We start from the raw sequence: 25,252 nt of genomic DNA, 5'->3' as shown, positions 1-25,252 counted from the left end.
ATTAATGGGCACTTAAAACAGAATGTGGTAGCCTTCAGGAGCCAGCTTCTCTAAGAAGAGGCATGTCATGCTAATCTCATTTCCTTTGTTGATGGGGTTATCTGATTAACGGATTGAGGAAAATTGTAGATAGAGCACATCTTGATTTGAAGCCCCTTAACCAAGCGATTTTCTTATGTACAAGACAGATTTGAAACAGGCAAAAGATATTTATTTCAAGAACACCCATTAATGAATTAATCTCACCCAAGAGGAAGGTCCTATTTCATTTCCTCTTTGTTAATTATGGTTAATGTTCTTACCGTACTTATCTGGCTCAGATGTTCCTACTATGATTTTGATGAGTGTTGAATCAACCTGCCCTGTTATCTGAATGTCCCAAAGGTCCACTTTGTTCAGTCTTTTCATGTAAGTGCAGGATTTTATGCTAATCCCCATTTAATTTCTGTGTTGTTTTGGAGTATTCCTCCTTACAAGAACTTTCCACATGGTTATGATGAGAAGATCATGGTTTTGTACAAAGAAAATACTAAGTAAATGCTCCAATCTGCTGCGGACGAGGTGACCCTCTTTGAAGCTTAACTTTCCTATCTCTAAAATGGAGGCATAAGGCCAGAATTTATTAATATGAGACCCAAAGCACAAGCACGAGCTGTCCTGCTCTCCTGGAGCCTCCCTGGGGGCAGACGGCCCTGCCGACCACTCACGGCAGTTGGCCTCGTCCTGGCCATCCTGGCAATCCTGGTGGCCGTCACAGCGCCTCCAGTTGGGGATACACTTCTTCGGTTGGTGGCACTCGAATTCAAACCGGTCGCACCGCCCGAGCTGGGTAGGCGTGGAGGCAGCAGTCACATTGGCTAGAAGAAAAGGTTTTTAAAATTCACTTTTTTAATACTGAGGCCAGCAACAGCAACCTGTTAGATGTGCTGGGGATGTCGGTGCTCTGGGAATTTCGATGGGAACCCAAACAGACATGTGAGCTCTGGCGAAGATGGCAGGTTGATAAGACACGAGCATCTCACCCTGCTTCTCTCCTGGGAAGCCCCTGATGGAGACAAAAGCAACAGAACCTTGGAAACTGGGAAGCTGACAGACAGGGCTGAGTGGCTAGAGACTTCAGAGAAGAGAGGACTCTATCCCAGGCTGTCACGGGAGAAAGCTAAGCTCCATTAAGACCAACTTCACAGAATCTGCAAACAGACTGGAAAATGGTATCCTTTGGCCAGGAGAGAAAAGGGTGAAAATTATATAAGGGAGCCATTGAAAGATGTTAAAGCAGCCGTGAGACTCCCCACTCCCCCGCCTCCCTATCCCCACAAGACAATCAGTCAACCTGTCATTCACATGGGGAGCTCATGGGCTCCAGGCAGAAATTCTGATTCTGCATTTTTTTAAACATAGAAAAAATATATATAAATACATAAGATATTCTACACTTTTTAGAAACTACCCAAGTGATTCCCTACAGGTGCTCTACATGCTGTAATGCAAGACATAGTGATGACATATTGGCATCCCATGCTTCTGTCTGCCTGATGGACAGTGGGCTTCACAGAAGGCAAGAAGGGGGTCAACATCAAGGTGGACAGGGCACAAGTTCTGCTGGAGGAATCTAAGTAAACAAGAGGCAGGTCTGTCCACAGCAAGTGAGGAGCCCAGCGTATGGAAGTGATAAGTCATGGCAAGCACAAAGCGTCTGCTGCTGCTGCTGCTGCTGCGTCACTTCAGTTGTGTCTGACTCTGTGCGACCCCACAGACAGCAGCCCACCAGGATGCTCCGTCCCTGGGATTCTCCAGGCAAGAACACTGGAGTGGGTTGCCATTTCCCTCTCCAATGCATGAAAGTGAAAAGTGAAGTGAAGTCGCTCAGTCGTGTCTGACCCTCAGCGACCCCATGGACTGCAGCCTACCAGGCTCCTCCATCCATGGGATTTTCCAGGCAAGAGTACTGGAGTGGGGTGTCATTGCTTTCTCTGACAAAGGGTCTAACAGGGCTCAAACAGGGCCTTGAAAATAGGACTCAAGGGTTAGGGTCTATCTTCTGGACAAGAGGACAAGCATAAACCAGTGATGAGCCTTTTAAAAAGTTACTTTTTTTTTTTTTAAAGATTTTTTGATGTGGACCATTTTTAAAGTCTTTATGGAATTATTACAGTATTGCTTCTGTTTTTTACGTTTTGGTTTGGTTTTTGGCCACAAAGCATGTAGGATCTTAGCTCCCCAACTAGGGATTGAACCTGAGCCCCCTGCATTGGAAGGTGAAGTCTTAACCAGTGGACTGCCAGGGAAATCCCACCACTCACGATTTTAAACAGAGAAGAGATGGGATGAAAACAGTCTTAAAGGATCTAGGAATTTGCTGAAAAGAATTATATAAACCGCGGCAAGTGATGATCTAGTCTCTTATTATAACTGACTCTGAAATGGAAACCTGTTGAGAAAAAGACACAGTTCTGCCTGCAGTTACCGGGGCGTCTTGACGAGGGTCTCAGGGTTTATCCCAGCTTCCAGCAACAAAGTGAAAGCACAGACCTCCAGGTGCCTTGCCATGTTCAGCCACTAGATGGCACTGCTTACCCTTCTTTTAATAGGATGGCTGCCAACTAGCAAACCAGAGATTTAGCAGAGTTTAGTACAGAGACCTTCCCTACAATCCCCACGGTAACCTCCTGGGAGAGGAAGCAGCCACGGTGGTCAGCCAGGTACAGAGGGCAGTGAGGGAAGATGACTTCTGAGTGCCCAGGGATCTCCCTGTTCTGGAGGTGAGAAGGAGCCTGGCCACAGAGCAGAGTCCCCCAGGGCAGGGTACTGCCCTGGGCCACCCAGGGTGCAGCCTCAAAGGTCCTCTCCTTGAAGCAGGTGCCCGGGTCAGGACTGGGGCCATACTTACCAGGCGAGGGGCAGGCCTCCTCGTCTGAGCCGTCTATACAGTCTCGATATCCGTCGCACACCCAGCTGTCCATCACGCAGGCCCCACTGCTGCAGCGGTAGTAATTGGGCAGACACGTGGAGGGCCCGGGAGTGGGGGAGGGAAGAACATGTGAATCTGAGGAAAACACCAAACAAGGAAACCCAAAATGTTACAGGAAGCTTGAGCTCAGACCCCGACGTGTCCCAGACCAGGATGATGTCCCAGGTTTAGCTGCACAGCTAAGGGGCAGTGGGGTGGGGGGCTGTGTGCCAGGACTGCTCTGAGCAGTGGCTCATCTAAGAATCACGTATGGAGGGGTGTCAAGACACACTGTTCCCTTCCCTTCCGTGGAGCAGATTCACCTCACCTATTATATTTGCCCTGGGCTAGTATTCAGATGCGTTTGCTTCTGCAGGGCCTTGTGCAGGCTGGTGCAAAAATGGGAGAACTGATTCCTATCAAGGTTAAACCAGTTCTGGTTCACTCAACCCCAACCACCTCAAGAGCAGCTCAGGGACAAGAACACCAAAAAGGAAAGGGACAGTCCTGTGTGGCCCCTTGGCCACATGTGCGCATCATGTACACATGTGCTCATCATGGCTCAGGCGTCACCCAGCGCGCCTGTTACACTGCGGGACACACTGCAGGAGGGAGGCTCGGGTGGGGTCAGAGGCTGCTGTTCTAACAAGGAGCTGTGGGTCTGCAGCCCATACCCACGGGACCAGTCTCTCAAGTGCCCACTGTGCCCTGGAAAGAACAACCCTGGGAACAGGAGAGGCCAACTGTGCCGATTTCACAATGGGAGGGCAAGAGAAAACAACTCAGTTACCCGCCCGACCCACCCACCCAAAATCACTGCCTAAGCCAGACGCTGAGGAAGACAGGTGAGTTCTATGTGGTCTGGGTGGCGGGGCCGTCCCCAACCCTCACCTCCGCAGTCCTTCTCGTCAGACCAGTCCCCACAGTCGTTCTCCCGGTCACATTTCCACCTGTTGGGGATGCAGTGCCCGTTCTCGCACTGGAACTGGAAGTAGCGGGAGCAGGTGGGGGCCTCCGTGGGGTTTTCTGGGGGATGAACCGCAGGGTCAGTTGTATGGCCTGCACGGCGTGAACACAGGCCTCCAAGGACCCACAGGCTCCTCACCCAAGCCCCAGGGCAGCCCGCGTGACCCTCCCAGAGGACAAGGCAGCTTCCCGGACCGGAGGGAGACCAAGAACATATCCACAAACTGGACAAAACCTTGCCTCCCTGGACCCGAGGTCATATTCTCTGACCTATGCTTCTACATCTTGCAAATGACACCCAAGTGGGTTTTTAATATTTATCCTTTTATTATTTTACTTATTTCTGTGTCTGCACCAGGTCTTAGTTGCAGCACATGGGATCTTATGGTTCTAATCTTATGCAAACTCTTAGTTGAGGCATGTGGGACCCAGTTCCCTGACCAGGGATGGAACCTGGGCCCCCTGCATTGGGAGCAGAGTCTTAGCCACTGGACCACCAGGGAAGTCCTGATACCCAAGTATGAATTTTGATAGTCTACTGAAGGAGTGCCCTAACTGTTGATGATAACCCATTAGTAACAATGATTCCACCATGCTGTGGCATCTGTAACATTTAGGGGGTGGGGGAAATATACTCCAAAATATTTACCATAACTCCTCTACCATATTCCTTATACACAATGTCAACTTCCTAACTGGAGAAAGAAAATAGAATAAATACACCCTAACGTCTGCTGGTGGAGAAGGAAATGGCAACCCACTCCAGTATTCTTGCCCAGAATATCCCACAGACAGAGGAGACTGGTGGGCTACAGTCCATGGGGTTGCTAAGAGTTGGGCATGACTCAGTGACTAAACCAACCAACCAATCTCTGCTAGGGGGTAGGTTCTCACTTTAAGACTCAATTTGTTACATGCAGATTCAAGACCTGGAAGGAACTATGGCTGAAGAGGGAGAAGACAAAGCCAAGCACCGTGTGACCTGGAGCCTGGGATGCCCGGGGGCAGAGCTGAGGTCTCCTTACCACAGTTGGCTTCATCGGAGTCATCGCCGCAGTCATCCATCCCATCACATTTCCAGATCAAACTGATGCACACTCCGTTCTGACACTGGAAGCTGAACTCGTCACACACCTTGTGGAACTCGGGGTCTCGGGCTAGGGAAGGAACCAACATACGTAAGTCCAGGTTACTTCCACACTGGAGAGCTCAACGCGGCACTGTTGTTTGGAAACAAGAGGCAAGAACAAAGGCCCTCCACCAAGAGATGGCCCGGCTGGAGGATTCCTCGAAAGCCCCCGGCAACTCAGACTGCAACAACATCTGCAGGTAAGGTCTTTAAAGGGGTAATTAAGCTAACATGAGGTCATTACATTAGGATGGAGCCCTAATCTAACAGGACTGGTGTTCTCATAAGGAGAGTAAGTGAAGACACAGACAGAGGATGGCCGTCTACAAGCCAAGGAGAGGCGCCTCAGAGGAAACCAACCCTGCCGACACCTTAACCCCTGATCTGCAGCCCCCAGAACTGTTAAGAGATTAAGCCCCCCTGGGCTGTGGTCCTCTGTTTGGGCAGCCTGAGAAGACTGATGCAAGTCCCTACTATCATGCAGGCAGGGCAGTCTTGGGGACAGGGCTGTAGCCGTGAACGAGACAAGGACCGGCTCTCGGGCACCAGCTGGGGAGGCCGGCTAAAATAACTCCAGTGTGCAGAGTGGAGGTGAGTGGGGCACAGACACTGCGGCAAGGTGAGGGGCCACTCTGGGGCACAAGAAAGGCTGCGAAGGAGGTGACATGTGGGCCAAGACCACTGTCGACCTTGACCCCGCCCCCCTGAGCTGTGCACCAACGACTAACAAGCAAGCTTCCGAAGCAGCCAAGGTGAGCCTTTCTTAGAACACGCAAGTCTGGACCCTCAGTGGAGACCTGAAAACTGGACGGAGGCACGTGCCCAGGGTGGCCCACCCGAGTCTCTCCAGCGCCCCGACTCACAGCATCCTGCAAACTCCGGGTCCTCGTCGGAGCCATCCCGGCACTGGATGATGCCGTCACACACCATGGACTGGAAGAGGCACTGCTGGCGGTTCTTACACACGAAGTCCATGAAGCGAGTACACAGGGGCTCTGAAAGGGACCAGGAGGGGAAGGGGCCGTGAGCCCCTGGAGCTGGGGGCCTCGTAGGCCACGGCAGGACACACTCTGACCGGACGCGCGTTCAGGAGGCGGGGGTAATGGACGCCACTACCAACCACAAGCTGTGAGCAAACCCTGAGCTTCAGGACCTCGTTAAGCTCCCAGCACCACATGACGAGAGGTTTTACTGTCCTGCGTCCCAAACGAAGCACAGGGGACGGCAACATTATGTATTTTGCCAAGAGCACACGGCTGATGAGGGTGGAGCCAAAACTGAAGCCCAGGGCTGCCTGACATCACAGCCCACGACCTTAACCACTATCACAGAACACTGACTCTCGAATATGGGGCCTGGCAAACCCCTTCTATGAAGGACCGATGTTACCCACTGAACTGTACCTGCCGCCAATTTATATGGTGAAGCCCTAATCTCCAATGTGACTGGATTTGGACAAAGGGCAGTGCTTTTTTAAATTAATTTTGTTTTTGGCTGTGCCACATGCCATGTGGGATCTTAGTTCCCCGACCAGGGACTGAACCTATGCCTCTTGCATTGGCAGCACAGTCTTAACCACTGGACTTCCAAGGAAGCTCCCTGATAGAGCTTTAAAGAGGAAATCCAGGTTAAGGGAGGTAGATAAGGTTAAAAGGACCTATATGAGTAGTGTCCTTCTAAGCAGCACCAGAGATGCAGGCAAAGAGGCCACGTGAGGACATGGGAAGAAGGTGGCCTTTACGCCTGAACTGCCACACTAACTCATCCTTGGATCTCCAGCCTGCTTTTCCCAAGGATGAACACCACTGACCCCAGACTACCTTTCTGGGTCCAAAGAAAACATGGCATACAGAGTCACCGTGCCTAAAACTGTTAGCCGAGTGATAATCAGCAACTAGCAAAACCAATGAAGGAGGAGAAATAAGTGTCCAATTCCAGATCATTGGTCCATTCACAGGACATACTGCAGCTGAACAGTGATGATCATGGACCATGACCTAATTCCACGGTCACCCTACGTGGCCCCCCGCTTCCTCTCCCTCACCCAAACCATGCTTCTCTGCCTCCACCCCCTCAGGGTCCTGGCCATGCAGGACCTGACGCAGGCAGGTACCAGGGGAGGAGAGGATTTAGCCCAATGTGAGCACTCACCGCAGTGCTGTTCATCCGAGCCGTCCGAGCAGTCATGCAGACCGTCGCAGTGTTTGCTGGATGGGATGCAGGTGCCGTTTGGGCAGCGGAACCCGTTGCACTTCTTCTCTGGAAAGTGGTGCAAGGAGCAGCAGAGTGAGGAAGCAGGCAGACATTCACATCACCGTGGCGCGGATATTTATACCCACATGTGTGTCTCCCTATGGAGGGCTATCACAATTACAGATATACACATACTCTGACCCAGAAATGTAATCTACCCACATGAGTGAAAAGTAACAGAGCAACAAGCTTATTCACTGCAGCACTGTTTGTAATAGATTGAAAGCCACCTACATATCCATCCGCAGGGGACTGTGAAATAAGCTGTACACAGCTGTACACAGGAACACCAGACTGGTATAGAGAGACTGAAGAAGCACTTGGTGAACACATGTCCTAGATAGACAGTTATCTGAAAAACCAAGGTACCCAACAACGTGCGTGGCATGCTGCATGTGTAAAAACAGGACAAGTACCTGTCATATATTTAAATTTGCATATATGCACAAAAGCATTCTGAAAGGATACACAGCAATCAGGGAAACCGGCAGATGGGAGAAGAACATCTGCAGATGGGAGAAGAACATCTACTGTCCAATGTCCTTACACTTGTCCACTGTGAACTGTGTGAATGTGTCATCTACTCAAAACTTTTTTTATGAAAAGTGAAATGAAAGCACCAAGTAGATGGGAAAAAAGAGGACATGAACCCTGATTTTATAGACCCTGGGGTTTTTTAAGCTCTCTTACATCACTCAGCATTTTATTTCTTCAGAAATTCTAAACCAAAGCCCTATTGAAGAACCTTTACCCCATAAATGTTAAGAATCTTAGGTTTTGCACTTAGTGGAGAACTTTTAGTACTAGGTCATCCATTCTCCCGAACAGAAAGCAACTGCCAGACATTTGGCTTAAGAATCACTTCTAGTAGGTCAGTTGTAAACCCAACTCTTGGCAGAATAGTTTCAGGAGGATCAGGGATAAGGCAAGAAAATGTGTTTTAATCCTGTAAAAAGTCATCATCCCCAGGACAGTGTTCAAAGGACATCAAAACAGAAACAGTGAATGAGTGCCACGAGATGGGGAAGTAGATTTCGGCATGAAAAGGTTTTTCAAAAGTTTAAAATTTAAATTGTACAAGACAAGTTACCACTCACTCAAGTCAAAAAGTAAAAATCAAGAGAGGCTTGGGGAAACATCCAATATGTTACTAATGGAGATCCATTTGGTATAATCGCTTGGAAATAAAATCTGGAAACAACAAGAATCATGGAAATGGATCAGAACCTGCAACCCAGCACTTCCATATGGAGGGATAACCCCAGGGAGTAGTATCTCAAAAGAAAACTAAGCCTTCATTTCCAAGGACATGAACCGTTTTTACGACACATGACAGTGCAAAACGGACATCACCCCACCAGGGAGCGACCAAGTAAGCGACGTCACAGCAACAATGCAAAGAGGATGGGCATGTGCCATGAAAATGCTAACCACGGAGAAATACAGATGTCTGGAAACAACTTGAACACTGTGCCATGAAGAGAGCAGAGCACACAGCAGCATGCAGACGACTGCAGTTCCACGAAAATTAGGGATGTAAGGCAGGAAATAATAGAAAATGTGGATAGTGGCCTCTGCCCTTGGTTTCTGGCATAAGGCTCCTAATGAATAAATGTGCTCAGTCACTCCGTCGTGTCCAACTCTGTGGACCCATTGACGTAGCCTGTCAGGCTCCTCTGCCTATGGAATTTTCCAGGCAAGAATACTGGTATGGGTTGCCATTCCTTCTCCAGGGGTTCTTTGTGACCGATCGAACCCACATCTCCTGGTTGGTAGGTGGGTTTTTTACTGCTGAGCCACCGAGGAAGCACAGGATTAACATGTACACACTACTGTATATAACTAAAACAGACATACTGTATAGCACAAAAAATTATACTCAAAATTCTGGAATAACCAATATGGGGAAAGAACCTGAAAAAGAATGCATATATGTATATGTATAACTGAATCAAGCTTCCCTGGTGGCTCAGTGGTAAAGAATCCACCTTCCAAGCAGGAGACATGGGTTCGATCCCTGGGTTGGGAAGAACTCCTGGAGAATGGCAGCCCACTCCAGTGTTCTTGCCTGGAAAATCCCATGAACAGAGGAGCCTGATGGGCTACAGTCCATGGGGTTGAAAAGAGGTGGACACGACTTAGTGACTAAACAACAGCAAAACAGAATTACTTTGCTGCACACCTTAAGCTAACACAACACTGTAAATCAGCTGTGCTAAGTCGCTTCAGTCGTGTCCCACTCTGTGCGACCCCATGGACTGCAGCCCACCAGGCTCCGCCATCCCTGGGATTCTCCAGGCAAGAACACTGGAGTGGGTTGCCATTTCCTTCTCCACTAAACAACAGCAAAACAGAATCACTTTGCTGCACACCTAAAGCTAACACAGCACTGTAAATCAGCTATGCTAAGTCACTTCAGTCGTGTCCGACTCTGTGCGACCCCATAGACGGCAGCCCAGCAGGCTCCCCAGTCCCTGGGATTCTCCAGGCAAGAACACTGGAGTGGGTTGCCATGTCCTTCTCCAATGCATGAAAGTGAAAAGTGAAAGTGAAGTCGTTCAGTCGTGTCTGACTCTTAGCGACCCCATGGACTGCAGCCTACCAGGCTCCTCCGCCCATGGGATTTTCCAGGCAAGAATACTGGAGTGGGGTGCCATTGCTTTCTCCATAAATCAGCTATACTCCAATATAAAATATATATTTAATTTGGTGTGAAAAAGCATTTTATATATTATGTTTGTGCGGCAGCTATTTTATGTTTAATTTCTATTAACCATCTCAGAGTCCTTCTTTAAATCAACTACACTGAAAAAGTTCTGGCTTATGCTGCTGCTGCTGCTGCTGCTGCTAAGTCACTTCAGTCATGTCCAACTCTGGGTGACCCCATAGACGGCAGCCCACCAGGCTCGACCATCCCTGGGATTCTCCAGGCAAGAACACTGGAATGGGTTGCCATTTCCTTCTCCAATGCATCAAAGTGAAAAGTGAAAGTGAAGTCGCTCAGTCGTGCCCGACTGTTAGCGACCCCATGGACTGCAGCCCACCAGGCTCCTCCGTCCATGGGATTTTCCAGGCAAGAGTACTAGAGTGGGGTGCCACTGCCTTCTCCGTCTGGCTTATGAGTGGTACCCATTTTCCCAAGGGACCATCACAGCACCCTCTCAGCCATAAAGTATGCCGTTTATACAGAAACTGTTGGCTAACTTCTGGCAGAACACTGGTAATGTGACCGTGTTTAGTGTTCTGGGTGGGTTAGTGGGTTTCCCATTTCTTTTCTTGTTTTTATGGAGGCAACCTGCTTGCACAAGAATTAAAATTACAGGACTTGCTGGTGGCTCAGTGATAAAGAATGCCCCTGCCAATGCAGGGGACACAGGTCCGATCCCTGGTCTGGGGAGGATTCCTCAGAGCGAATAAGCCTGTGTGCGCCACAACCACTAGAGTCCACCGGCAGCAGCTACGGAAACCCGCACGCCTAAAGCCTGTGCTCCGGAAAACAAAAGAAGCCACTGCAACGAGACGCCCGTGCACCTCAATAAAGAGCAGCCCCTGCTCGCCGCAACCAGAGAAAGCTTGTGCAAAGCAATCAAAGACCCAGTACAGCCAAAAATTAATAAATAAATAATAATAATAAATAATTAAAATCACATAGCCCAGACCTACACGTCAAACAGCAGTGCCACACAGCAAGGGTGAGCTCACTAGTGCACGCCAGGCCCAGTGGGGACTCTGGTCCATCTCCTGGCCCATCCGTTACCCCTCTTCCTGAACAGCAGACATGGGAGACGTGCGGGTTGGGGCCAAAGCACCTACACTTACCACAGTTGAGCGGATCCTCGTCAGAGCCGTCTTGGCAATCCATGTCACCATCACACGCCCAGCGCTGGGGGATGCAGTGCCCGTTTCGGCACTGGAAGTTGGAGGCCTCACAGGTGTGATAGATGGCTGCCAACGAAACAGGAGAGAAACATGGTCAAGGCCTCCTTCACCTCCGCAGCCCCATCACCCTCAGCAGCTGAGTACAAAGCTGGCGTGTTCTAACAGGTATGACGGGGGACTACCCTAAAGGCAGAATGCAGTCTCCTGAAGGGGCATTAGCTCAAGCCTCGGGGTTCACCAGTGTTACACAAGCACAGATGTACACGTTAAAAACTCAGTCACTTTCACAGCAACCTGTGAGGTCAGGACTACCCCCCATTTATAGATGAGAACGAGGTTTAGGACTCTCAGAAGGTCACCGAGAGTAACAAAGATAATGAAGTCATAGCACCAGAGCTGTCCAAGTCCAAAGCCTAGGCTTTCTCCAGTCCACCTGGCTACTTAATCTTCTCAGTCCTCCAGATTCTGCTGGACAAGAACAGGCCGTGGGTGCTCGGGGCACTGGGTCCTAGACCTGCTCCAGACACTGTAGGGACCTTGATGTCATCATCTGCACTGATATCTAAAGAGCCCTGTAAGTTGTGAAAGGGCCTGATTTTATCATTCTAAATGAACTGCCCAGTTTCCTAAGTGGAAAACCTCCAGTCCAAAGAGCATAAAAGATGCATCTAAAATCACAAAGAAAGCAGGCCCAGAAATCTAGAATTCCTTAACTTTCTGGATAGCCAAGAGTGACATCTACCCGCTAATAACACATGGCATCCTCCACAATCATTAAAAGAAAAAAAAACTAAAATGCCAGGGAAATAGTCACTGTTATAACCGAACAGGCTCATTTGCATACACGGGCTGAGGCCACCTGGAAGTCATTTAGAAAATGTCAAAACTTCAGAGACTATTTCAGATGCATAATATCTGCCTGCAACCCAAGCAACACTACTGGCCACCTTCTCCATCAGATTTCCCTTCCCTCCTCTGATGCAGAGAGCAGTTTGTGTCTGTTCACTGCTGAATGCAAGCCAGGGCTGGCCTTGTTTGCAACCAGCATGAAATAACATAACCAAGACAGACAGGCTCTCTTGGTTGAACTGTGTGGACAGGGTGTCCTTGTGATAGGAGCAGGCAAAACAAACAAAAGTGGGTTGTTGAGTGCAAACCATAGTTACCTATTCAGTTGAGATGGTGGGTAATAAGTGACTCAAGGGTTGGGAAAATGGGCTTCCAATGCCCTCTAGAATGGCTACTGCATTTGAGGCTATTTTGGGCTATAGTCTGAAATACAAAGCTCCCGATTTTTCAAACCACTTTACAACAAAAGGTGGTCCATCGTCTGTTGCCTTCTCAAAGACCAATGCTATGTCCAGTCACATGCAAATAAATCTACAGGAAGTTTCAGTATTTACAATATTGGCAGTCAGGATCCATTAAATATCTTTTTAAAATATACTTACCTCTGATAAGAAAAATAAATGTGTCCCTGCATGTTAGATGAGCTTTGTCCTGGTAACAGCCATTGCCTGGAATACTTCTGATTTATTGGTTTTACAAATCTGATAGCCCTTTGAAAAATTCCTCACCAAAGCCCTGCTCGCTATCATAAAAGATACTGTCACCTAAACCACTGCCACACTGAAATACTCACTATTATTCAGCCTATGGATTTCAATTGAAAACAATTTCAGAGTGCTAATGGAGTTTCCAAGTGGACAACACTGAAGGGCATGTTTGACATCTCCAGATTCTATCACTGATGCTGAGCTGAGAAAGACTAATTAATTTGCACAATTTCATTCAAATGGGCAGGAAGGGCTGCAATGCTTAACACAGTCTCTTTTTCTGTCTTCTGAGTAACTTACTAGCTCTCTGACATTGAGTGTCTGATGAATGATATATGTTCAATTGATAATATTTAACTGTAAGGATGAAAGAGATGGACTTTAAAATAGACTAAAGAATTTAAGGCAGATAAAAAAGAATCCTTTGGATAGCAGGGTCCATCATGACTCTAAGAATAGAAAGGCTACTGAGGCAAATCATCATGAAATTAGAATATCAGAGTTTCTAATAAAGGCCACTATCCTACGGCTTACTCTTTGACATGAACACATCTCTCCTGACTCAGCAAGACCCTCTGTGATACCTGATCAAAAACATTAGCCAAATAAAAGTGGGGCAGAAGAGATGAGTTAATTACTGTGACAAGAAAAGCACTGCCTTATTATAAAGCACTGGACTCTCAGAAAATGAAGGAGGAAAAAATGCAAGTACCAACACAACTGGCATGATTAATAATGTAAAAAATAGCACAGAGCATAAAGGACGGTCAAAAATAAAAGGCAAATCTGAAAAAGAACCAAATAGAAATTCTAGATATAAAAAATACAGTCATGGAAATAAAAACAGCTCAGTGGATGTGTGAAATAGGAGATTAGATTCAGCTAAAAAGAGGACTGTTGAACTGGAAGAGAAATCTGAGGAAGTAACTCAGTCATAAGGAGACAGCAAATCTAAAGACCAAAGGTATAAATATCAGAATGAGAAAGTCCAGTGAATGGCTGAGAGCTGCTGCTAAAGACAAGAGAAGACAAAGCAGCAAATAGACACAGCAGAAAGATAGTGGCTGCAGCTTTCGAAAACTGATGAAAAATGTAAATCCTCAGATTTTAGAAGGACAACGAACAGGATAAATAAAAATAATTTCACGCCTAGGTAGGTGAAACTGGGTAACAAACAAAATATAAAAAAACCTAAAGGCAACTAGAGAGAAAAGAAGGTCAGTTATTATTGGAAAAGATAATCTGACAGGAGAATTGAAATCAACACAAAAGAGGCCAGAAAGAAATGGAATAATTCCACCAAAATACTTAGGGACAATTACTACAAATCTAGAAAACCAGATGCATCAATTTCAGTGTTGAGAATGAAAGGAAGACATGGTTATATAAGCAAAAACTTTTAAGTTTATGACTCATAGACTCTGCTACAAATGCTGAAGGCTGAACACAGGAAGGAAGCAGTGAACACAGGAAGGTGAAGTGACAGACAGGTAGGTATCTACAAACAAGTTTGGTTACTAAAAGATACTAACGATGACTGATTTTAGGATTTTTTAAAATGTAAAATTAAACTATGAAGTATTTCATGGTTTTATTTTGGGGGGCAATGGGGGCCATACCACACAGCATGTGGGTTCCTAGTTCCCCAACTAGGGATTGAGTCCGAGCTCCCTGCGTTGGAAAGGTGGAGTCTCAACCATTGGACCGACCACCAGGGAAGTCCTCGTGTTTTAAAATACTAAATATATACTGAGTTTGTCAATATTGACATTATGGGCAGAGACTGGAATCAAGGCAGGTCCAGGAGAGGGGAAAGATATTAGGAATATGCATAAGATGTCTAGGGCAACAGTTAAAAGAACAGAAATGAAATGTTTAAGCTCCAAATCAATGTGGGGCGGGGGGTTGGGGGGTGCAGAATAAAAGGCTCAATTCCATGGAAAGCAAAACAAGAGAGGGGAAGAGCCACGAAAAGGCCCAGTACAGACCATGCATGAGAGCTGGAGCCCACCAGAAGTCAGCAGGCCCTGACCCATTTCTTCGGCTCTGCACATGACTTAACTTACTAGGCCAGGAAATGAAGCAACCACACAGTGAGCGCACATACTACCTCCAACTAATCTACGGATGAAGATGGACAGTCGCCTTTAAAAGGTTTGGAAGCACAGCCATTGGAACAAGGCTGCAGTGGCCGTGTAGGCACTCTACATTTCCCCACGCAGTCCTGCCAGAGGAAACCAGAGGTAAAACCAGGGTCAGTGACAAGCCTACCCACAGAAATGAAGTTGTTAATTCACTGTGGAAGACCAGCTCATGCAGCTGAAACACAAGTTTGACTAATGTGGTTGAGCTAATAATATGTCCAGTCATCATGAAACTTACAAATGGAAATGCTCAGAGGCACCCCTCTAATTTATCAATCAATGATCCACCCAAACCAAAAGCTTCCAAACAGCCCTTGTGTGCTTACTGGGCTGATGGTGGTTCCTTCCGAGACCTTGTTTATCCCTCCTTCTGCGAGCCAGGCTTTCAAAGAAAGTAATACCTGCAGTCTTTCCAGAAGCAGAGGGGCACACAACAAGACTGCCAGAGAGGACACAGGGATGGGGAGTTGACGAGGTGAGCAGGAATCTGGCAACATCACAGATCACAGTGTGATATATTTGGCCTTTGAGTAGGTCCATTTATTCCTTAAAGCCACATAAGGGCACCTCTAAAATAAAACGGAGTACTACGGTTGTGTCAAATTACCCAATCAACAAAGGTTCTCTGAACTGGGCACTGGGAGAACATAAAGGAGTAAAAGATCATTTCTGTCCTTCACAAACCAAATCTAAACCAAAGCAGACCACAAGGGTGGGATATAATAGCAGATCTACTTTTTCCTTTTTTGCTTTTAGAAATTAGGAAGCACGCTCTGAGATCCCAGCTGCTGGACAGTGTAGGAACTGCCAGGATACTGCTGGGGTCAGGACAATTAAGATACGGGAATGAGGGACTTCCCTGGTGGGCCAGTGGTTAGGACTTTGCCTTCCAATATAATGGGTGCAGGTCTGATCCCTGGTCAGGGAGCTAGGATCCCATGTGGCCAAAAAAACAAAAGATGGGACAGAAGCAGTGTTGTAGCAGATTTAATAAAGACTTTAAAAAAAGGTCCACAACAACAACAAAAAATCTTTAAAAAAAGAATGAAAAGTGATTTAATTCACAAGCATGAAGATCCATTAACAATAGATGGCAAAAGGAAGCCTGAAATACCAGCTCCGCCCTCACTTGCCACAAAAGGGTGAAAGGAAACATCGTTATTCCTGTCACTGGAGGGATTTAAGGTAGAATCAAGCAACAATTTCTAAAGGAGGGGGCAGAGAAAATGTACTCATCAGCTAGTAGGATTTGTTTTTCAGCCTCTACAACTGCCCCAACTCCTTGCTCTCCCCGACTCCATCACAACGTACATGCCCTTGTTTGTTCATTCATTCACTCATTCACAAAAAATAGTGGCATGAACATGAGTTAACCTAACACCAGCAGAAGAATTAGAATCTTAGACCACTCAGCCTTCTTCTCATCGTCTCCTGCTGTTTCCAGCTTTATCTTTAATGAAATCTTACCCCAAACAGGTGCAAGCACAACTTAAGTTTTCAATGTTTAAGGAACATCGTGATGCTCCATTCCAAAACATGAGCTAGTGCACTGCTCCTCAGTGTATGGGCCCCAGACCAAGGGCCAGTCTGTAAACTCTTTGCTACTGTTCCTAGGAAAATAAACTTGAGCCAAAATGTAAAACAACTGTATCACTCGTGACATTGCTCAGTTAATATTCTTCCATAGCAAGACTTTCTCAATGAAGGCAGCAAAGAGCCGGTAACATTTTGGCACAAGGTGATCACAGGCCAGCTCTTAGTTTCTAAGGTCCATTTCTTAGAGCCTTGATTCTGCAATCGTGTAGGGCGGTAATGCTACCCACCAGATGAACGGGTCAAGTGCAGCTCAGGGAGTCCAGGAAATACTGACCGGTACAGTTGGCTTCATCAGACCAGTCCCTGCAGTCGTTGTCCCCATCACACACCCAGGAGGAGCGGATGCACACGCCAGAGCTGCAGCTGTATTCGTCACCCCGACACTGGTGCATTTCTGCAGGTGAGACCACAGACAAGCATGTGAGCGCAAAAGCTTGCTCAGAATTCTTTCTCTGATGTCAGGGTTCCTGGTAGTTAGAGATGCACCCAATATCCCCATCATCACTGATGATCCAGAGCGCACAGAGGAAGACGTAAACCAGGGATGGAAAATCACAAGGAATGGTGCCCAAGTATGGTTGGCCCTCTGGACCTATAGGTTTTGCATCCATGGAGTAAACCAACCATGCACCGTATATTTCCAAGGTAGCTGAGTGATAAAGAATTTGCCTGCCCAACAGGAGACTCATGTTCCGTCCCTGGATTGGGAAGATGCCCTGGAGTCAGAAATGGCAACCCACTCCAGTATTCTTGCCGAGAAAATCCCATGGACAGAGAAGCCTGGCAGGTATAGTCCATGGGGCCACAAAGAGTCAGACTCGATCTAGTGACTACACAACAGACAACAGCATCGGGCACTACATTTATGATCCATGGCTGGTGAATCTAGGGATGCAGAGTCCGTGGACGTGGAGGGCCTTGCGCATCCATGGATTTTGGAACCTGTGGTGGGTCCTGGCACTGACGCCCTGTGGATACCCAGGGACAACTGCAGTGCACTCTGAATGGGGCACAGGTGCGCTGAGATCCTGACACCTCACACTCAAGGCCTCTAGGCCACAAAGGCATTGTCCATTTATCTCGGTACACTTTACAAATATTTTCTATGCTTCCCTTGATGGGCAGAAGGTTGGGGAAGCAATGCTCTGGTTGCCCAGAAAGGCACAATTTCAGAAGACTTCTAGAGACAGAGCCTGTGGTTTCAGAAAGAGTGATGAGAACCTTGAAAGTGCAGATCAGTGTGAGGTGCTCAGCAAGATCAGTGCTGAGCTCTCTGAATGGAGAGGCTGGGGACTTTCCATGAACAGAGCTTCAGGGATGCTGGCCAGTGGGCTGTCTCAGGGAGGGTGGGGGCTGGAGGCAAATGAACCCAGGTAGCCTGACCCAGACAGGAGAGGCGGCTCTACTGGCAGAATCGTACTTAGACCCTGGAGACAGCAGCAACACAGGACTTTCCCACGGAACTGTAAAGAGTCCAGGAAAAGAGGAGTAGCCAAGACGACTGGGGTCCCAGCGTGGCAGCCTCAATGAGACAGACTGATGATGAACTGGGGAAGCAGGTATTCACGACGACACAGTCTGGAGACTCTCAGAGAGGACCTGGATCTGAGGAGGGGACCACCTGAGACCCCGAGGTGGATTCAGGATGCACCAGCATGAATAGGCCACAAGCAGAGACTCCGAGGGACAGACACTGTTTAATGGTCAAACGTGTGTCCAGTGACGGGCTGAGAGGACCCTGATATATGGGTGACCACGTGGTGATTCCTCCTTGAGAGAGCAAAGCCGGCCACACAGCTGGGCCCTCTGAGTGCAGATGGGACAAGGGAGGGATGCAGGGAAGAGTGTGAACCCCAAGGACTGTTTCCTGGAACTTTGTGTTTTACAAAAATGAAGGAAAACAATGTAACCATCCCCCAAAAAAAACTGCTCTGAGGGTTCCCCTTATCTCAGTCCCAGTGAGTCAAACCCCTGCCGGTAGTGACTCGGGCCCCATCTGGAAGCACAGGCCAAGCTGGACCGGACGTGCCCCTGTGGACAGCCAGGGCCCCCACAGGGCCTCGCTGACCCTTCACAGTGGTGGCGTCAGCATCTGGGCCCAGGCTGACTCCCCTCCAGGCTGGGGCACTCTTCCCTCCCACAATGATCAGCAGCTACGGGCTTGGCACCAGAGCCCGTCAACTAAGACAGGCCTCCTGCAACGGATAGGAGAGGATTATAAAACAAGAATTCCAATTCCCTTTTCTGATACAAACTAACAGTATCCCCCTGAACAAGCCCCCTGACCTCTGCGGACCTCCGCTGTTTCCCCTGGAAATCAAAGGACTGAAGTAGAGAATCCACCACTGCTTCAGTTCCAACACACTACTTTCCTAAATAAAAATTTCCATCCAGAAAACAGGTGCTCAAATAATGTTTGTGCCATCTGCTGACTTCTAACAGGGTTTCCTGAATTACATGAGTTTTAAAAAAAAGGATTCACAAAGGTAGAGCTCTGGGTCTACAAGAAGCTCATCTCACAGCCACCCAGAAATGCGGGCTAAGGCTGGAGAGCCGTTACTAAACGCCTGAATTCATTTAGGAATCTTCCCTAGTCTTACACGCATGTGCACAGCAGCACTGCAGAGTGAAGGAAGTTCTATCCCCTTATGAATGAATCACTCCTACCATGTGTATGGAGCTGGCCGTGCAACTGACATCACAAATCCCACACTGATGTTCAGAAACCCTCCCTTTCCAACCCTCCCCGTGAGCAAGAGCGCGGGCCCTTCTGAACGTCATGCCCCCTTACCACAGTGACTTTCATCGCTATTGTCGCCACAGTCATCCTCAAGGTCACACTTGTAGGAGAGGGGGATACAGGTCCCAGACTCATGGCAGCGGAACTGGGTGTCCAGATCACAGACGGTGGTTGCTAAGATGTGAAAGAGAGACAACAGGCTCAGTAGATCCAATCAGCTCCCCGAGACATCCCAGTGGAAAGTGAAGGAAGCAGGTTTTCATTGTAATATCAATTTCAACAACAGAATTGAAACCTCAATGTACAGAAAAACTTAACTGCGTGATAGCCTGAAATTTACAGCCAAGGGACATAAAGGCCTGTCCTTTCATGGACGGCTTCCAGATGCCAACGGGGCTGGGCAAAGTGAGAAGCCGTCATCTAGCTAGGAGACGGTGTGATGCGCTAGATAAGCCACTAGGACCACCCCCACAGATGTGATGGTGTCTTTCTAAATAACTAGCAGATATACCATTATCTGGAAAACTACCATTAGGAGACCCACCTTCACCCACAAAGCTGGCCCCTCACCATACAGATGACAGAGAGAGGGTGGAGAGAAAGTCCTACAGCAGGAGCAGGGGCCCTGCAGTCAGGCGGGACTGGTTTTAAATCTTGGCTTTATTCCGTCCTTCAGAAATTAATCTTAACCTCCCTGAGCCTCAGTTTCCTCCACAGGAAAAGGAAGATAAGGTAATGTGAGCAGGTGCTTGTGATGACAAACACAGTGACGAGAGATGGGGATGGATTCTACCACCCACAATTCACTCTACGCAATCCCTCTGGGCCTCCGTTCCTGCTACTGTGAAATGGAGACAATACCTACCCTCCTGGCATCATTATGAAAGTCAGTAAGGAAACAACTCTGGGACCAGCGCCCATCATTAGGACGAAATACTATGGGCTCTAAACAAATGCAACTTCTCTTCCCATCCATCCTCAGGCCCTTCTGCTCAGAATGTGAACATAATTGCTCCCTCTTCTCAATAGAAATGATCCAGGTTTAGGCATAAGCCATAGGACCCTGCAGAAAAGGCTTCAGGAAAGAAGGCTGCTCTCAGGAATAGAACAGAATCCTGCAAAGAAAGTGGGGGGGGGGGGTGCCAGGAAGTGAGAAGCGGGTGGCAACCCCACAATCAGACGTCCCTGGCTGCTCTTATTTGAGGCTCCATTTCTTCTCCATAATTGAGCTCGTGGTGGGAGGCAGGGGATGAATGCAAAAATGACAAGACTGCAGGGGATTTACGTCAAAACCCCCAGTGCCTGACAACCACCCAGGGCAGGAGCCTGCCGTAGAGGAAAGAGGATCTGTCAACAGAATCCCTCCCACACCTGCCTCTGTCTCCACGCCTCTTCTCTTCCCTGGCAGCTGATGGGAGTGGGGGGCCTCGCTTAACTTCCAGACAGCGCTGCCCAGCCATGGCCTGACCCCTCCTGTAGCCCTGCCTGGACCAGCATGCCCCTCGCCTCCTCCTCTCCCCTCCTCCTTGATGACAGAGACCCTCAGGAAGACTCAGATGAGCACCGCTCTCCTGCTCCACATTTCATCTCCTGCATCCCTCACCTCCACATCTGGCTAGTCGGGACCCGAGCACATGGAATCATGAGAAAGCAGAGCAGAATTGATGCTTTCAAACTGTGGTGTTAGGAAGACTCTTGAGAGTCACTTGGACTGCAAGGAGATCAAACTAGTCCATCCTAAAGGGAATCAACTCCGAATATTCATTGGAAGGACTGATGCTGAAGCTGAAGCTCCAATACTTTGGCCGCCTGATGCCAACAGCCGATTTACTGGAAAAGACCCTGATGCTGGGAAAAATTGAGGATAAGTGGAGAAGGGGATGACAGAGGACAAGATAGTTGGATGGCATCACTGACTCAATGGACATGAGTTTGAGCAAACTCCAGGAGATAGTGAAGGACTGGAAGGCCTGGGGTGCTGCAGCCCATGGGGCTGCAAAGAGTCCGACATGACTGAGAGACTGAACAACACAAGAGCAGAAAGCAAGTCTCAGGGTCTTGAGAGGGTCAATTACAGCTAACATTTGCACCAAACCAGGAGGAGGGCAGAGCTGGCTGCAAAATTCAGCCCTAGGAGAAGCTTAAACTCTTCAGAGAAACCTGTGAGCTCAGGCGCTGGTGGGGAGGAGATTGAGGGAAACTTCCTAGCAAAACACTGAACCAACATGAGAGCCCACCACGTACATCTAGTAGAAACCAAAGTCCAGGGACCCAAAGAGGAACCCTTCGCCAATGGACATGAGGCCATTCAATTTATAGCTCTCTGCTTCCACTATGTCTCATCACGTCTGGTCAATTTTCTTGCAACGTGTTAATTCTAAGATGTGTCTCCTTGCCCACCCTGTTCTGTAACAAACTCCTTTCCAGCATCTGCTCTAACGATGTTAATATTAACTAATGTTTTCAAGGAGCTTTGGCTATTTCCTCACACATATCACACCTTCCTGAGACCCTGGTCAGTAGAGGAGGTTTGATCAATGCCCCTTCTGCAGAAAAGAAGAATACACAGAGAGGCTACCGCTCTCTAAATTAATTAGATTTTTATCTAATACTCCTGTCCCTGGGGATGAAAGGCAGCCTCGGAAGTCAAGGAAAAATGATTAAGAAGGTTTGGTAATAACCTCCTACACGCTAGAAAAGGCAATTCAAGGGATTGCAGGGCCCAGGTGAGCTGAACAAGTTGACTGCTTCTAAAGTGGCTTTCTGGAAGAAGCTGCGTGGGAACTGGCCCAGGCTCTGCAGATAGCTGGCGAAATAACATCCACCAGGGGCGAGGGCTACAAGACAGGACCCAGCCATTAATCTATGCTTACAACACAAAATGATAAACGAGCTCATGGACTTCCAAAGGCAAGATATTTAAAAGAGAAGGCTTCAGATGGGTGTCTGGCTTCCCTGCTCTGGCCTTTCTCTCATCTCATTCATTCTGCCCACGTCTTATCTTTCCAAAGGCAAAGTCTAAGCCTGTCATTTCAAGGGTTGCAAGCTGCTCTTCCTAAAATTCAAAGGTCTCGTGCACCCGCTCACCCTCCTACTTGCCCCCACTGCTCCCACTTGAGTTCTTCATGACCCATGCCACCTTTGTGCCCACACCACGCACACACCAACCTCAGGACTTTCGTCCATGTGAACACCTTGCCTGGAACTTTCCTCCCTGCAGCTCTGCTTAGCTCCCCTCTGCCAGCTTTTCCTAAGACCCTCCCAAGGTCTGACCTGGGTGCCATTCTTAAGGCTCATTAAGGCTCGTGGCGCTGCCCCATTACAGGGCCCATGGCTCACATGTGCTTGGTTGGTTACTTCTCTGACCACCCTCTTCAGACTATAAACTCTTGTGCCCACTTTAATCACCAGTTTATCTCCAAACCCAGCACAGAGCCTGGAACACCAGGGTCCTCAATATACACCTGTTGAGTGAACAGGTCAACACGTTACTGACTGACTCCTCCTTAGGAGATGATGTCAAAGCCACTAAAAATTAACTGAAGGAAAGACGGCCAAACCTGCAATAAACAGAGTATCCACTATAAGTAGTTATTTGTTTGTCCTAAACGCTGCTAAACAGAATCACATACTTTAACAGTTAGACCTTAGAAATTACATATTCCAAAGACAACACTTAAATGCACACAAACCAATGTTCCCACATCACAGGCCAAACCTGGCATCACTACTCAGTTTGAACAACCCTCCTGAGCCTGGCAGGCAGCTGGCATCCCCTAATTGGAGGTAACAAGAGAAAACTTGTTCCCCATCCCTGAAAAGGCTGAACATTGAATTTAAATTCAAGGGCTATCACTTGGTCACCTGTTTCAGGTCACCAGCTCTATCTCTGGGAAAGGGCCACAGTCAAGAGCCCAGACTGCCTGTCTCCCAAACTAGCTCAGTTTCAACCATACAATGCTTATTTGTAAATCTCTTCTAATGAGTACCTAGCTCACTTACGTGGCTTTGCTTTTAAATAATAATATATATCTAATGTGCTCACGTGCATGCTCAGTCCTTCACTTGTGTCTGACTCTTTTGCAACTCCATGGACTGTACCCCACCAGGCTCCTCTGTCCATGGGATTTCCAAGGCAAGAATACTGGAGTGGGTTGCCATTTCCTCCTCCAGAGGATCTTTCCAACCCAAGCACTAAATCCGTGTCTCCTGCATTGGTGGGCGGATTCTTCACCACTGAGCCACCTGGGAAGTGCATATATGTAATAGGGTATGCAGTATGTTTTCTCTAGCCACTTAAATGGGCATCACTGATCACGGGGGCCCTAGACTCCAGGCCCCGCCCAGGAGGTGCTGATTGCACCAGGAAATGCCTATCCTCCCAAAAACTCTGCCAAGCGGGGACTCACGGCAGTTTCTCTCGTCGCTCATGTCTCCGCAGTCATTGTCAAAATCACACCACCAGATGCTGTTGATACACTTCCCGTTGCTGCACCGATACTGGTTGCGGAGACAGGTGTTCTCTGGCCATGGAGGGAGGCAGGAGAGAAAACGAAACCAAAGTCATTCTTCCTGCTGGACCATAAGACTTTCTGTTCTAAGTTTCCCTTCGTCTTCCTCAAATAACATGCCTCAGACAGCAAAGGGGAAGTGGGATGCTTTGCACAGGTGCCCGCAGGGAAACCAGCATCCAAGGAGACCTCCTTCTCTCCTCTTTTAATTAAAATTGAAGGAGGAGAGGCCTCTAGGAGCAGCAGAGGGGGTTACAATGATGAAAAAGGAGAGTGATGATATCAGGTGGATCTAGCGGGTAGAGACGTATAAACACTATAAAATATTAATTCCAGGGGCTTTCTTCGCCATTCAGTGGCTAACACTTTGCACTTCCAGTGGTTAATACTTTGCAGAGGCTGTGGGTTCAATCCCTAGTCTATGATCCCACATGCCATAGCCATAAGAAAACAAAAAAAAATACTAACTCCACAAGGAATTCCTTAAGGGACTGTGTAGCCATAGAAGAGAAGTGAAGTGAAAGTTGCTCAGTCATGTCTGACTCTTTGCGACCCCATGGACATCCATGGAATTCTCTAGGCCAGAATACTGGAGTGGGTAGCCTTTCCCTTAGGGGATCTTCCCAACCCAGGGATTGAACCGAGCTCTTCTGCATTCCAGGCAAATTCTTTACCAGCTGAGCCACAAGGGAAGCCTGTGTAGCCATTATTCAAACATCCATATTCAGTATATCTATACCTATATAGTGAAGTCGCTCAGTCGTGCCCGACTCTTTGTAACCCCATGGACAGTAGCCTGCACCAAGCTCCTCTGTCCATGGGGTTTTCTAGGCAAGAGTACTGGAGTGGGTTGCCATTTCCTTCTCCAGGGAATCTTCCCGACCCAGGGATCCAACCCAGGTCTCCTGCATTGTAGATAGATGCTTTACCGTCTGAGCCACCAGGGAAGACTACCAGAGGAGCCTGGTAGTCTACAGTCCACAGGGTCGCAGAGAGTCGGACACGACTGAGCGACTTCACTATCACTACACCTATATAGTTTATCTATACCTAAATAGTATATCTATACCTGTTCAGTTTATCTACACCTATAAGGTTTATATACACATGTTCAGTATATCTATATCTATAGTTTATAGTTTATATACGGTCATATATGTTCAGTGTGTGTTCAATTTAACAACCAGGAGGATTATGGAGATTTGCTTTACGTATTTTTGAGGATTTTTTCCTACCCCATGACTCCTTCAAAGTGAGCAGTCATAATTCCTCAAACAGACAAAAAAAAAAAAGTGCACCGTTTAGTCAACTGGGTTAAGAACACGTGATGACTGGCCTCCTGTCTGGATTAAGTAAAGGCTTTCTGACAGGGATAGAGAAAGGCCCTTTTCTCCTCCTCCTGGAATTCAGTGTTAACCCCATTTCTTTCCAAACAACTTTAAGATGATGACCAGAGCCTGAAAGAGTGCCCCTGTGTCTTAGACAAAAAGGCTCATTTTTTTCCATCTGTATTTTTTAAGAGGGCCCA

The 25,252-nt window shown here is 47.8% G+C and overlaps 1 protein-coding gene across 2 annotated transcripts in view; it reads right to left on the bottom strand.

The window, feature by feature from the left end:
- SORL1 (sortilin related receptor 1) overlaps positions 1-25,252 on the bottom strand; it is a 170,122-nt gene that overhangs the window by 34,629 nt on the left and 110,241 nt on the right. For both annotated transcript variants that reach the window (XM_061440624.1, XM_061440625.1), the window contains exons 23-32: positions 23,623-23,736; positions 19,265-19,387; positions 16,748-16,867; positions 11,118-11,243; positions 7,197-7,304; positions 5,909-6,040; positions 4,942-5,073; positions 3,842-3,976; positions 2,891-3,046; positions 708-857 (exon numbers count right to left, since the gene is read on the bottom strand). In XM_061440624.1, the coding sequence (XP_061296608.1) occupies positions 708-857; positions 2,891-3,046; positions 3,842-3,976; positions 4,942-5,073; positions 5,909-6,040; positions 7,197-7,304; positions 11,118-11,243; positions 16,748-16,867; positions 19,265-19,387; positions 23,623-23,736 (1,296 nt within the window). The remainder of the gene's footprint in view (positions 1-707; positions 858-2,890; positions 3,047-3,841; positions 3,977-4,941; positions 5,074-5,908; positions 6,041-7,196; positions 7,305-11,117; positions 11,244-16,747; positions 16,868-19,264; positions 19,388-23,622; positions 23,737-25,252) is intronic.

The sequence above is a fragment of the Bos javanicus genome, chromosome 15 (genome assembly GCF_032452875.1).
Source record: "Bos javanicus breed banteng chromosome 15, ARS-OSU_banteng_1.0, whole genome shotgun sequence".
Taxonomy (NCBI): domain Eukaryota; kingdom Metazoa; phylum Chordata; class Mammalia; order Artiodactyla; family Bovidae; genus Bos; species Bos javanicus.
Note: the sequence above shows the minus strand (reverse complement) of the source record. Positions and strands in the feature narration are given on the sequence as shown.